The 14,259-nt window shown below is 35.6% G+C and overlaps 1 protein-coding gene across 1 annotated transcript in view; it reads right to left on the bottom strand.

Annotated features, from left to right (window-relative positions):
• Positions 1-702: 702 nt before the first annotated feature.
• Positions 703-14,259, bottom strand: part of LOC127951321 (telomerase protein component 1-like) — a 33,118-nt gene continuing 19,561 nt past the window's right edge. Inside the window, 22 exon segments of the mRNA XM_052549154.1 lie at positions 703-1,580; positions 1,653-1,757; positions 1,853-1,935; positions 2,720-3,068; positions 3,147-3,243; positions 3,398-3,535; positions 5,502-5,623; positions 5,706-5,839; positions 5,973-6,108; positions 6,915-7,000; positions 7,092-7,221; positions 7,292-7,396; positions 7,478-7,585; positions 7,672-7,829; positions 9,492-9,725; positions 9,820-9,964; positions 10,245-10,301; positions 11,106-11,318; positions 11,389-11,544; positions 11,628-11,727; positions 11,808-11,932; positions 12,020-12,140. Coding sequence (XP_052405114.1) covers positions 1,461-1,580; positions 1,653-1,757; positions 1,853-1,935; positions 2,720-3,068; positions 3,147-3,243; positions 3,398-3,535; positions 5,502-5,623; positions 5,706-5,839; positions 5,973-6,108; positions 6,915-7,000; positions 7,092-7,221; positions 7,292-7,396; positions 7,478-7,585; positions 7,672-7,829; positions 9,492-9,725; positions 9,820-9,964; positions 10,245-10,301; positions 11,106-11,318; positions 11,389-11,544; positions 11,628-11,727; positions 11,808-11,932; positions 12,020-12,140 — 3,022 coding nt within the window. The 3' untranslated portion in view covers positions 703-1,460.

Here is a 14,259-nt window from a genome sequence, read left to right as displayed (position 1 = left end):
AATGTCATCACAATCTATAATACTCACAGAGAGGAGCAATGATGAAGATGGAAGTTAGCATTTTATTGCTGTGTGTGTGGACCACACTGGCACAGGATTTAATGTCCCCAACATTAGACATCCTTGCCGAACACAAAAAAATTAAGAACATGGAGGAAAAGTTAAATGCTCTGAATGATGAAGTCACTAAGAACTAAGAACAAAGAATAAAGGTAATGTAAAATGCAAGTCTTTTCAGCCTACCAGCTCTAATGCCATGGTGAAAGTATTTTCTGCTATTAATAATACTTATTGCAAATATCTGCTCCTCAGTGTCATGGTATACAACAAATAACATAAAGACCAAAACGGACGAACTAATAAAACATAATGAAGGTAATGTACTGTAACTGTCCTGTAGATTACAATTTTGTTCATTAAAAAATTGTCTTAATCTTAACCACAAAATTTTAAATAAATTATTTATCAATGTTTAATTTAGTGATTTATTCCTTGATTCTTTATTTTTTTTTAAATTTGGATTTCAATGTTAAACTTTCCAATTTAAAGGTAAATCTTAAAAATTAGACCAGGGGCATTATTTGAAATCCAATTTACATATTTTCAAAATATCTTTAGTTTTAAAAGTGGCTTTTCTCAGTTTCGCTGTCGTCAATCAGGTACAATCAGGTACTTTAAATCACTTCACACATACTGTAAATGTGACATTTTTATAATCCTTAGTTTATTGAAGTATTTTGTGTCTGATACAAGAATCTTTACAGCACTCATGATGAAGGGAGTGTGTTCAGGGTTTTCTCAAAGGCCTATGGAAGTCAAGGTAAAGGGGTTTCCGAAAACCTTTTCAAGAACGGGCAGAATGAAATTTCAACATATGCACCAGTGGGGGATGAAGTATGTGTGAATCTCTATCCTGACTTCTGGCTTTTTGGCAATGATTAACACAACAGCACCTTTAGTGGACATCTGCTTTTGCCCATGTGAAAAAAACACACACGTTTTTCTCACCAGCATCTTTGTAGTAAGACTGTAATCATACAAGGAGTTGAACATTATGTCCATCCAGTTTGTAAGGTTTCCACAGTGCACATACAGAAACCAGAAATCCTTTTCTTTTTTTTATTTGTATTTTTTACATCATCTTTGTCTGATACAGGAATGTTTAATCATCTATGAGGCAAATATCTGTCATTTCACTAAATAACATTAACACTAAATTTTACATTAAATGTAAAACCTTTAAAAAAAAATTGACAATGAAATGTAATCAAGAGGCAGTAAAATGTATATAATAAAATCATCACAAATATATTTTTCATATGGCTTAGTTTAAATGCTTCATGCATATAAAATCAAATTAAAATTTACACAAGGCAACATTATAACTGACGGAAAAAAAAATTAAGATTATGAATGTAATGACATGCAACAAATGACTGTGTCCTTTAATGCTCAGGAAATCAACCTTTCCAAGACAGGAAGTACAGCTGACCCTGCGTATCACCACAAACAAATTCCTTGGGGTCACATGGGTTCACCTCCAGAACCTTGACAGGGCCTCCACACACAAACATGCCCACCTGTGAAATACAGAAGATGTGAGGAACAGAAACATTGGTATACAAAGTGCATAAAAGCAAGAATAAAAATACCTGTTTCTTAGTTTGTCTGTCCCACAGTTTGACGGTACTGTCATGAGACGCTGAGACGATGAGGCTCTCAGTAAGCCGCAGGACACTCACTGTGTCTGTGTGTGCCTACCGACCAGTCACACAAACAATTTATCAGAAACATATGACTGCATGATTGACATATGATTATTATATCAATGAAAGAATATAAATCTACATGCCGGTCTTCTTTGAGTCCAGGTGGAAAGATGAGGAGGCTGGTTAAACCACATGTTCCCTTTACAATCACCACACACAAAAAAGTCTGTAGAAAAACAACAGCCTGACTTAAAAACAACCAAATCACAGTGTATCAATATCAGTCATGACCAGTTCACATAATGAGCATTAGAAATGAATGGGTCATTTTGTAGTTTTTTTTTTTTTTTTGCATGTTTTATTTGCAATCTAAATAGATAATTAAATGTTTTTATGGAATATCAGAGTGTTTATGATAAATTACACAGTCCTGTATATTGAAAAAAAACGTTTTAACTTATTTGATTATGCAGTTAAAAAAACTTTTTTTTTTCACAAAACAAGAATGAAGGTTTATTCTATATATACAGTATGTGTGTGTGTGTGTGTGTGTGTGTGAAATACAAGTGAAATGTCAAATGTTTTTCACAACAAAAAGATATTTGAAATGTATCATTTTATTTACAATCTGCAAAGGAGTGTAAAAAAAATATGCAGTCCATTTTAAAAATAAAAGTTTTGTTTTGTTTTGTTTTTTTTTTCAGAAAAAATCTGTATTTTTTTTGTTGCTGTTTGTATGGCGTAAAACACCCACGTTTTCTACTGTCACTGGTCATAATTCTAACCTTGAAATCAGGATTAGGCATGAAATTAAGCAAATTGAATTAAGCAAACATATGTAACCAGTGGAAGATAGAAATCATGACTGTGTTGCAGTTTTTCTGGTAATTAATGGATAATACAATATTTCTTCACCTTACAATTGGTTGTCAAAAGTTTAAATCCCACAAGATGCAAAAAAATGTGACATGCTAGAGCAAAACAGGTACTACTTTTGGAATCAGGTGTACCGTTCTGCACTGCTGCAGCTGTGATCCAAGTGCTGATCTGCGAAGCCCTCTGGATTGCTATTTGCCTCTCCCTCCGCAGTTCCTCAGCCAACTTCTTCGGCTCCTCCTCCTCCTTCTGCTGCTGCTCTTCCTCCTTCTTTTGCTGTTCTTCCTCTTCCTCCTGCTTTTGCTGCTCTTCCTCTTCCTCCTGCTTTTGCTGCTCTTCCTCCTGCTTTTGCTGCTCTTCCTCCTGCTGCTGCCACTCCTCCATTTTCAAATTTCTTTCCTCCTCTTCCTCTAAGTAATCCAGACACTGTCCCACTGCATTTTCACAAATGGTTATGTCCGACCCACTCGGATTCACAGACAACTGGAAGACACCATATAGGATGATTATAACAAGTTTTCACTGTCAGTGTAACATGATAATGACAGATGATAAACTTACAATAAGGCCAACATACAGAACGCCCCTTTTCTGACCCAACTTCCAAAAGCTCTTGCTATCATTCGCCATCACTCCAAGAGGACGTACGTTTGTCCAGCTACAATGAAGCATAATAACTGTACATTTACTTTGTATTACCCAGTGAACGAATGTTATTATTCACTATGCACTTGCCACCTTGCATGGGAAAATGTTTCACAGAGGAGTGCAGGACAGCTTTTATATGTATAAAAAATATTGAGTTTATTTACATAAAAACTTCTCCGGTCTTGTCTTTAGTAGTGACCACATCAGTGATTTTTCCATCCATAGATACTCCAAACAGACTGCCACAGTAGGACAAAAAGCACACAGGAGACTCCACTCTGTATGAAGACACCTTATCGAGTCTGGAACAAAATAAAATAATAACTGATAACTGGCAGATAATAAGAATTTAAATAAATGTAAAATAAACACAAAAAAATAAATCACAGAAATTTAGTGAAATGTAAAGTGAATTTAGAACATTATGACAGTATTAAAAATGGATATTCATTTAGAGATTAAAGATTACATTTAACAATATAAATAAATAATTGTGAAAAATTACAGTCATAAATTATTCGATTTTTAGATTAAATGGGGGGTGAAATGCTATTTCATGCATACTGAGTTTTTTACACTGTTAAAGAGTTGGATTCCCATGCTAAACATGGACAAAGTTTCAAAAATTAAGTTGTACGTTTGAAGGAATATTTTTGTTCCCAAAATACTCCTTCCGGTTTGTCAGAAGTTTCGGAAAGTTTTTTTAGAGTATGGGTCTGTGTGACGTTAGATGGAGCAGAATTTCCTTATATGGGTCCCAAGGGCACGTCTGCCGGAAGAGCGTGCGCTCCCGTATAGCAGAGCAGAGACATTCACTGATCAGAGTGAGAGACCGAAATGTCACAAAAGTCTGTTTTTGGTTGCCAGGGCAAGACAACCCTGCACAGATTACCAAAAAAAAAAAAAAACAGCATTAAGGGACCAGTGGACGGAGTTTATTTTTACAGAGCATCAACCGAGTTGTGCAAGTGTTTTTGTTTGTTCCCTGCATTTCGGAGATGCTTGTTTTACAAACAAGGCCCAGTTTAATGCCGGATTTGCACATCGTTTATTTCTTAAGGATAATGCAGTCCCAACGAAAAAGGGTCACGATCGTGTGTCGATCGTGTGATATCTCTGTGTTATTAACTTAGCTATCGGCGCATAAGCACATCAAGTAAACAACATGCAATGTTGTCATCAAACTGCACTTTCCACATGTACAGCTTAAAAAATAAATAAATAAATAAAAAAAAAGACGACATAAAGTGGAACTTAGTCATTTTCCAAAACCGCTAAGCAAATATATACAGTTTCAATACATACCACATAGAGACGTCGTTCCTGCTGCTGCTCTTGTTAAATTTCAGCCTCTGGATCTGATTCTGGATCATAAATAAACGGCTGAATCTGACTGTTAGCCATGGTTTGTTTTGGATGATGTTTTTTCCCTCATGGTAATGTCACAGCTTCCAAACGTTCTCAACGCAAAAGCCTACTGGCGCTCGTGATTCTTTAGCTCCGCCCACACGTCACGCCTCTAGGCGCTCGTGTTTTTCCGGGAAAAATCGGTACAGACTATCTTTCTCTTATAAATATAGTAAAGACTTTTTGGAGTTATGAAGGATGCGGTACTACTCTATAGGTACTCAAGATTAACAGGATATTGAGTGAAAACGAGCATTTCACCCCCCCTTTAAGTTAATCCTAAAGTGATCCATTAAAAAAAAAAAAAATCACATAATAAATATTATTATGAAATAAATAACATATTGCTTGTAATTACATGTCTGAAATGAAATGTATTTTCAAGGACAGGCAGGCATATATATTCTTGGTTCAAAATGGCACAATTTGGGCACACGATAGCAGAACTGAAGTATGAAAGTGAAGAGGGTTAAAAGTCATGGACCCACTTTATATTAAGTGGCCTTAACTACTATGTACTTACATTTTAATTAATAATTTAGTACAATGTACTTATTGTGTACATACATGTTTTTACATTATATTAAAAAAAACGACATGTAATTACATCTGTATTTTATTTCTGTAATTACATTTATAATTCCACTGTTGACTCATAGTTTGCACCTTAACCCAGCCTTAAACTTACCCATACCTCCAACCCTCTCCCTAACCTTACCCCTATCCCACCTCAATAGCAGCAAAAGTGTTTTACAATACAATATGAACACTATAAGTACATTGTACTTATTTTTATTTTTTATTTTTTTAAGTACATAGTAGTTAAGGCCATCTAATATAAAGTGGGACCAAAGTCATTACCCCACAATGCACTTCTTGGAGTCCCGCTCCAGCTTCCAGATACAGACAGAGCAGTCGCTGCAACTGACCGCCAGCTCATCATCCGGCATCCCAGTGACTGCACATAAGCTGCAATCATTGACCTTCAAACAACACACACAGAGCAGTTCACTCTGACCTTTCCTCTTGAAGGATAATAATGTCATTATCTCAACCGATGATTACCTTCTTCCAATAAACTATTGAATTCTGATGCCATATCTCCAGTCTGCCTGTGTCGTAACCACACACCATGAGATCATCATCAGTACCCAGGAAGTACACAACTCTGACACTGTCTTTACGGCAGAGAGGGGTTTCTGTGGATGAATGTATATAAAAAAGTTAGGTTAATACCAATTAAATGCTATATTTGGATGCATTGTTATGGTTTCACACCAAAAAAATATTTTTGCATTAATTATTCTGCTTTTTTTGACCATTGTGTCATACCCATTGCTGTGGTGATGATCCATGACCTGAGGGAACGATCCACTGAGACAGTGAGAAACTCCGGCGGTCCGGTCTTTTTGCACACTAAAGATTGGATTTCTGCACTGTGACCATGCAGAGTGCTGTGATGCTGTACCTAAGAAAACAATTTTTACAATAAGAATAAATTAGGAATGCACTGATATAAAAATTCGGACCGATACAGATTATTTTCATTTTGTGGTCAGTAGCAAAAAATGGGTCAATATCAAATTCTCTACTATACTCACTAAAATGAATGAATGACATTTTAGAAGTGAATTAACCATCACATCATAATGTACAATATGAAAATGGATTCCTTTTGAGATTTGCAAAAGATTAAATTTAGCAGTATTATTAAATTACTATAGTTATTCAAAGATTAACTGTAAGTGAGCAATCCTTTTAAGCATTTAAGTTAGCATTTATTGCATTTCGTTGCCTTGTACCTTACATGTGCAATAACAATAGAGTTGAATCTAATCTTATCTATTCTTAATGACTGCAAATTCTCAGAAAATTGTGAGATATAAACTCAGAATTCTGACTTTTTGTCACTTAATTCTGAGTACACAGAATTCTCACAATTCTCACAATTCTATTTTTTATATATAAAAAGGTAATTGGAGCTTTTTATCTAGCAACTGACTTTTTTCCTCATAATTATGTGTTTATGTCTTGCAATTCTGTATTGCAAGTATAAGAGTACAAATTATGAGATGAAAAACTGCAATTATCTTCTTTTTTTTATCCCATGGCTGGAAAAGCTTCCAAAAAAAAATTTGACTGATGACCAGTTTAGTATCGATATATTATGCATCCCTAGAATGAATCTCTGGTAAATATTTTAAATATCTAATCTGAAATTCATTTTGATTTGAAAAAGTATGTAATTAAACAAACTAAGAATAAAGTTGTTACCTGCAGTGGATGCCAGAGTTTAACCGTTCCATCTTCAGATGCTGAAGCTACTAGTAAATCTTTCGGTTTTAAATTATTTTCCAGATCTGTGTGGGAAAAATGTTTTGGCAGTATAAATATCTACATTGCGATATCAAACAGCTATTTGTGTCTACATGTGTATATTAGTCACTGTACCTGGCTGAGAGGCAACAGTGCAGTGATTGAGACGTGACTTGTGGGCCTGGATCCTGGTGATTTCTACCCCTGATTCCCATTTCCAAACAATCAGCAGTCCATCTGTAGAGCCTGCCATAACATAATCCTCCTAAAGACATTAAAAACTACATAAATATTAACAAGTTCCACTTCTGTATGTCTTGGCACAACTGTCTTACCCAACAGCACAATGTGCTCAGAGATGAACTAGAGAGGATCTCTCTCAACAAACGTCCTGTCTGGATGTCCCACATCCGCAGCTTACAGTCACTGGAGCAGCTGAGCTGAGGTGTGAGAGAGGTTTTGTACTCAGTTACAGTCAGATGTTTACAAATTAAACTTCACTTTGTAAATGGCTTTCTCACCACAGCAGATGATGTCCACGCACATCCTGTAATCCAGTCTCCGTGACAATTAGAAATGGACTTGGAAAGAACTGGAGGAGAAGTGTTTACCTTCCACATCATCAAAGCCTATTAGAAACGATTGCAATTAAATTGTGTGTAAGAGATATTGTGTATTTTCTTCCATTTCTTCAAATAGGCAGTGGAGCAAGTACCTGATCTTTTCCTCCTGACAGCAAATCTTTCCCATCAGGACTGAAGACAAGGCATGTGACCCCTCCATTGTGACCTCTCAGAATACACATCACCGCTGGGTCGATCCAGGGCTTAGAAGTCAAATTATCCTTCAACCACAGAGCAATAGTGAAGTCATCTGAAACAAAAATACATTTTTAATAACAAAAAAATAAAATATATATTTAGGCTTTAAGCAGATATAAAATAAAATAAAAAATTAAATGCTAAATAGAAAAAAAAACTTTTTAATAAAAAAAAAAGTCTTTAAAATATTTAAAATATAACCTCTAAGATCCATTGTTTTAAAAAACTGTGAAAACGTACAGTATGAAAATAGATATTTGTTAATGATTGCATGTTACAGTGTTAAATTACTATTTAGAAAGAGAAACCTTCAGTGAGTTTTAGATAAAAGCAAAGGTAATCTTAATTGGTTGCAAAACTGAACTGATTGGTATGCAAAAACTAAATATGTACAGAAAAAAATCATGAGAAAACAAGGTATTCGTTTTCACTGTTACGCTGATGATGATACTCAGCTCTGTATTCCTTCAATATAATTTCTTCAGTTCAATTTCAATTAAAAAAGCTGAACACATGAATTGGATGACTAGAAATTTCATACTACTAAATTCTTTAAAAAAAATTAATGTTTTCATTATTTAATTATTATTAAAAACCTCGGCACATAATAACCTATAGTACTGTCTAACACTTGATGGCTGCTCTGTAAAGTCACGTCGCCACCTGGGTGCACTCTTTAATATAGTAGCTATCTTTCTTATGAAAACCACAGCTCTAGCATTTGTAAAACAGATTGCATATAACATTTGCAAATAAGCACTGTTTCAATCCAGTCAAAGAAAATAAAATCCTCACTTCCTGATAGACTGGCACTAAATATCACTAATGCTGGGTACACACCATAAGATAATGGGGCTCATTTTATCAGATTTCCATGTGGTGTGAGGTGTGTTAAGAGTGACTGAATCTGCTGGAAAGAACATCAGAGGCACCCCAATTCAACATGTTGAATCAGATGTTAGGATCAGAACCCCTGAGGACTAACACAAGTACGATCTGGAGATTATCAAGTGAAATGAAACAATATCCAATCAGAAAGTGAGCTGACAGAAGACAGAAGCATATAAAACTCAGTCATGGTGCGGCACATAAGGATTTGGACAGCAGAGATGGAGGATCAGCTTGTCGAGTTGTGGCAACAGCACAAGTTTTTATACATGTCCTGTAAAACATTTATTCTAAATTTTCTGTTTTCACCGTCGGGACTCTGGGTGAAAATCTGTTGGTGTGTGGTGTGCTGTCTTTGTAACACCACACACTATAGGAGCAAAACCTTTTTTTGGTCTCATGTTTGTGGTCTCTCACATTTTGAAGATCTTATAAGATTTTAAAAATCTTTTAGTGTGTACCCAGCATAAAAAAGTAGGAGAAGTCACTTGTTTACTTTCACTTTCTTAGTTACCGGTCATTATTCCTGTCACCTGTCAATCTTCATTAGCTGCTGATGTCACCCATCCTGACATTCCTAATCGGACAAGACCCCCCCAAATAAAAACACCACGTCAGATCACCCACAAACCCCCTTTTGTGCTCATCATTTTGTTGCCATCCTGCTTGACTCTTGCATCCCCTTTTGTTTGTTTTGCTTGCCCCTACAACTTTAAATGTTGCACTCCAGTAGCCCGACCACTTCGGGGCCATAACACACTGTATATCTGTAATGTATGAAAGTGCTATATAAATAAAGGTTAAAAAAACTTTTGTGCACACTGACCAGACGCAGAAGCCACACAGGTGGAGTTTTGAGCCAGGGCGAGAATAGGTCCCTTCTGCATGCCAAAAGATCCTACAAACACAAGATTTTCTGGATTTCTGGATTTTCTCCTTGCCTTTCCCAGACCCTGAGACAGTGATCCCCCCGACAGCAGCAGCTCTGTTTCTCTGGCCTCCATCCACATGAGGCAGAGTATGGACACCGGGAGATCTTCACTGGACCAAACCTTCTCTTCTACAGCAGAAAGTGTTTAGGGTTGAGTTCTGCTCCTACTCAATAATTATTGAGTTGTAAAGTTTTTTTAAAACGGATGTAAATGTTTATTTACCTGATTTAAATTTAAACATTTTGATACCACCAACATGGAAACCTACAGCAGCGTATCCACCGGCTACAGCCACACACAGAGCATTAGTTTCATCTTCATTTCTATGCCTGGCTCTGGCATGTTTTTGTTGTTGCAATGTTGGTGTCTGCAAAAGATGATTAAATAACATTAAAAGGAAAGGAAAGTTAAGGAAATGGAAAGGAAAAGGAAAGGAAAAGGAAAGGAAAAGGGACTTTTGTTGTTTCTTACGTATTTATACACTTGTTAGTTAAATTAACAGACCTAAATATCACACAAGAAAAAAAAGTATGTTTGGAGTCTGTAATTCAAGTAGTTCAGGCTGAATTTATTACATAATTTAATATTATAAGTAGTATAAGCAGTAAAAATTAAATCGCAATGTTAATGCAAGAACCTGAAAGTACCTTTTCTTCTGCCAGTACAGCGACAGTTTGCCCAAGACCACCAGACCATACATGAACCTAGACAACAGAAAACAATTCAATTAATACAGAGAGCTTTAGTGTGCTTGATAGACTGATTCACTGTAACAAAATCTTGTGAACTTGTCTAAGCACTTCCCCTCAGGGCACTTTTCCGCTGCCCTTTAGAAGTGCGTTTCACGTCATGAAGTGGACGAGGGAAGTTTATATGCACAGACACTCGACCCCTTGATTTTGACCGAGGGAGCTAGTCTGCTTCATTTGCACACTTTAAGCCACTCCATAGACCACAATGCAACACGATTATGACATCTTTCCGGATCGTGTTTAATTTAACCCCACCCCAAAGAACTCTATAATATATAAAAAAACTGGTAACACTTTAGAATAAGTAACACTTGTTAACTATTAACTATGACATTTATCTCAATAAATTGTTAATTTGCTGCTTTTTAATAGTTAGTAAGTTAGTTGTTAGGTTTAGGTATTGGGTTAAGATTAGGGATGTAGAATAAGGTCAAGTAGCAAACGAAATCATCACGTGCATCTGCCACTTTAAATTCTCGATCTCGTTATAGCAGGATGGATTCTGATTGGATGTCAATGTTTGATCATTCATCAGCTGAAAAAAATATAGTTTTAAAATTGATTTCATCAATACCGTTTCTCTATGCCTTTATCGTTGTAGTTTTAGTGTGGACTCTACTATTCTTTAATATTGAGAACGATTTATATGCAATCAGTGACGTTCATTTGAGTAAACATGACAGAGGGAATTTTGCGAGAGAAGGTCATAAAAAAATGGGCTGGAACGCAGCCTAACTGTAAGATCATATTCCTCACCACACTGTCATGTCCAGCACTCAGCAAGAGCTTTCCTCCCTGCAGGAAGTTTAGTGACTGCGTGGAGCCACGGTGAGCATGATAACTGCCCACACAAGCAGCTCCTGTCACTGACCAGAGCCGCACTTCTCCTGACAGACAGCCTGAGCACAACATGGAGGAGCAGGGAGAGAAACACAGACTCCGCACTGAACTCTGATGACCTAACAGAGTCTAGATAGAAGAGAAATGATAAGTTTTAGTATATAAGGCATAAAGACAAGTCTATGGAGTCATTCCTTACCGTAACATTTTTCTGTTCCAGCCAGTTCCACAAACGAACGGCTCCATCCCAGCAGCCCACTGCCACGAGCTGACCCTCAAGGTCAAAGTTCACACAGTTCAGGGGGGAGGGATTCACGAGAGAAGCCACCTCTGTGCTCTTCTGCACTGACCACACCTGACACATGAAATGAATACTTTAAAACAGCACAACATCAAATGTAGTTCAGAATAAAATTTAGGTTTTTTTCTTGGTTTTACCTTCAAGTTTAAGTCTAGTGAGACAGTGGCAAAGAGTTTTTTGTCTGGACTGACATCACATCCTGTGATCTTGTTGGAGTGAGCATTCATGTGGGCAGTTCTTAAAGGGATGGATTTTTTTCACAGGTTAATCATATTTAATTCATATTTAATTCATGTGAGTCAGAAAACAAAAATTACCTGCAACCGCTGGCAACATCCCACACTTCCACCTGCCCATCAAATGAAGTTGTTGCTAAAAGACCCTCCCCAAGAAAGATGCAACCGGAGATGCCTTCACCACTGCTCATCAATGACTTCACTTCCTGAAGAGTCAATTGTTATGTCCACTGAGAAATCTTAAAAATGCAGAAAATCATAGTAGCTTTCCATTTTTTATGCTAAACTGTTACCTGTCCAGTCTCTGTATGCAGGAAGTGAATTGTTCCCTCCCCGGTCCCCACTGCTACAAGTTTTCCATCAGGACTCACCACCACACAACTCGGCTCAGAACAGAAGGTGGAAACCAGCTCACTGAGCAGAAAAAACATCAAAATGTTATACATAATTTAAACATGGGAAACAAATATATATATCTTATGTTTCTAATATAAGAAATATTTGAAAATTTTGGATAAGCAAATTTGTGATACTTGAGACGTTAAATTCTAAATAGCATAAATAGCCATTATTAGATAGCTAAAGAAAATTATACAGGTTCTACAGTATTTCTCCCTATCAATCTGGGCCCGTATTCATGAAAAATCTTAGTGAAAAGAGTTTCTACTAGAAACAAAATTCCAAGAAATTTCGTAGAAATGTGGGTTTTCCTATTAAAATTAAAAGATCCTAGTAAAAAAAAAAAACTTAATCTTTAAAAGAGGTCTTAGGTCTATAATTGTTAGGAGTTGGAAAAAGGACTTTTAAGTCACAAAATATATATTTAAAAAATCTAATTACGAGAATAAAGTCGTAACAATATGAGAATAAAGTCAAAATATTTGAAAATAAAGTCAAAATTACAAGAATAATGTCAAAATTAAAAGAATAAAGTTGAATTCTGTGAGAATAAATGAAAAAAAAAATATGTGAATAAGGTCAAAATCACAAGAATTTAGTTTTTTATGAGTATAGGCTGTTTTGCACATGCAAATGGCCCGGATTGGGAACACCTGGAGAAATTCAAAGCATCAGCTTTCAAATTCCGTCAGGTTTATAGCGAAATACAAATAGTATGTCTTACAATAACGTGTTTTTCATGCTCTTTAATGTGGTGTGACCAATCGTTGTATTCACCTCAGACATTCATTTAAAAAAATTAGGCTATCCTGTTTTTTTCCCATGTCTCCTGATGTTCCTTATATCATACTATAATTTTAAATAAACAGGAAAATATATTTATACTTTGTATTTCATGATAAAATTTGAAAGCTGAGCTTTGTAATATTAAAAGGAACAAAACACAAAGCTTATTGCGATGGCATGCTACAAACAGGCAAAGGAATGGATTTGAAGAGGTGAAATATTATTTCATTATTGTTATTATTTAATTTACTGTATTATACCATGAATAAAATAGCTTGTGAATAATCACTAAAAGTTATATACCTCAGAAAAGACAAGAAGTTGGAGCCTACTTCAACCTTTGATCGTTTTATTGTTGTTCATAATTAAATACAGTATAGTCTACAAAACCGTCAAGGTAAATAAACTTAAATATGTAAGTTTTGGGAGACTCCACTACTCAATTAAATTGAGGCAACGAGTTTAGGCCACGTTTCGGCCACTTCATCAAATACTTAAGCTGTCGTTTCAATAATCATACCATCTCAAAATCACGTACCACAAGGATTTAAATTAACATATTTCACTAGTAGAAATCATGCAAAACAACTTTATATCTACATAATTTTAGTCACCGAACATAGTACACGAAGAAAAACTTCCTCTTGAAAATGTAGTTCAGCAACCAAACAGACCAAAAGGACGAATTTTGTAATCCACCAATCAGTGCTTTTGTTCTCTTGTTGCTAGGCAGAATTCCTTCCATGGCCAATCACATTAAAGGAAGAACAGAGTGAGGTTGAGTTTCTCCAAAGGATTACTCATGATTTTGAGATCACACAACTTGAAATCTTAAGTTTATGCATTTTGAAGGTAAATTAGTTAAATTAACTCATATTTTTAAGTGACAGGGCCAAAATGCAAAATTTTAAGTAATGTTTAGTCAACATTACTTGATTTTTTAAGTCAAGACAACATTAGGGTTTACAGTGATAGGCTACTGTTTGTATTTCACACAAAAAATCTACAGATTTTGAAAACTAAGACTTTGTTTTATCCCAGATTAAAAAAGAGCACTTCCATAATTTAATTAAAGTGCTCTATATTTGTGCAGTAATTTTGTACTTAACATAGTCAAAATTATTATTTAGTACTTCTTAAGATAAACTTAAGATCATCAACGTGTACTCAGCTGTGCTATTTTGGGACATGCATTAAAAAATGCATTTAGTGACCACTTGTAATACACTTGAGTGTACTAGTGTAGGAACGATGGGTTCAAGTGTACTACAAGTATGGACTTATATGTACAACCTGGACTTATAAATGACTGTTTAAACTCAGAATATAAGAATAATGTGCTATTAAT

The sequence above is a fragment of the Carassius gibelio genome, chromosome B2 (assembly GCF_023724105.1).
Source record: "Carassius gibelio isolate Cgi1373 ecotype wild population from Czech Republic chromosome B2, carGib1.2-hapl.c, whole genome shotgun sequence".
NCBI lineage: Eukaryota > Metazoa > Chordata > Actinopteri > Cypriniformes > Cyprinidae > Carassius > Carassius gibelio.
This window is presented reverse-complemented; position numbering and strand designations above follow the sequence as displayed.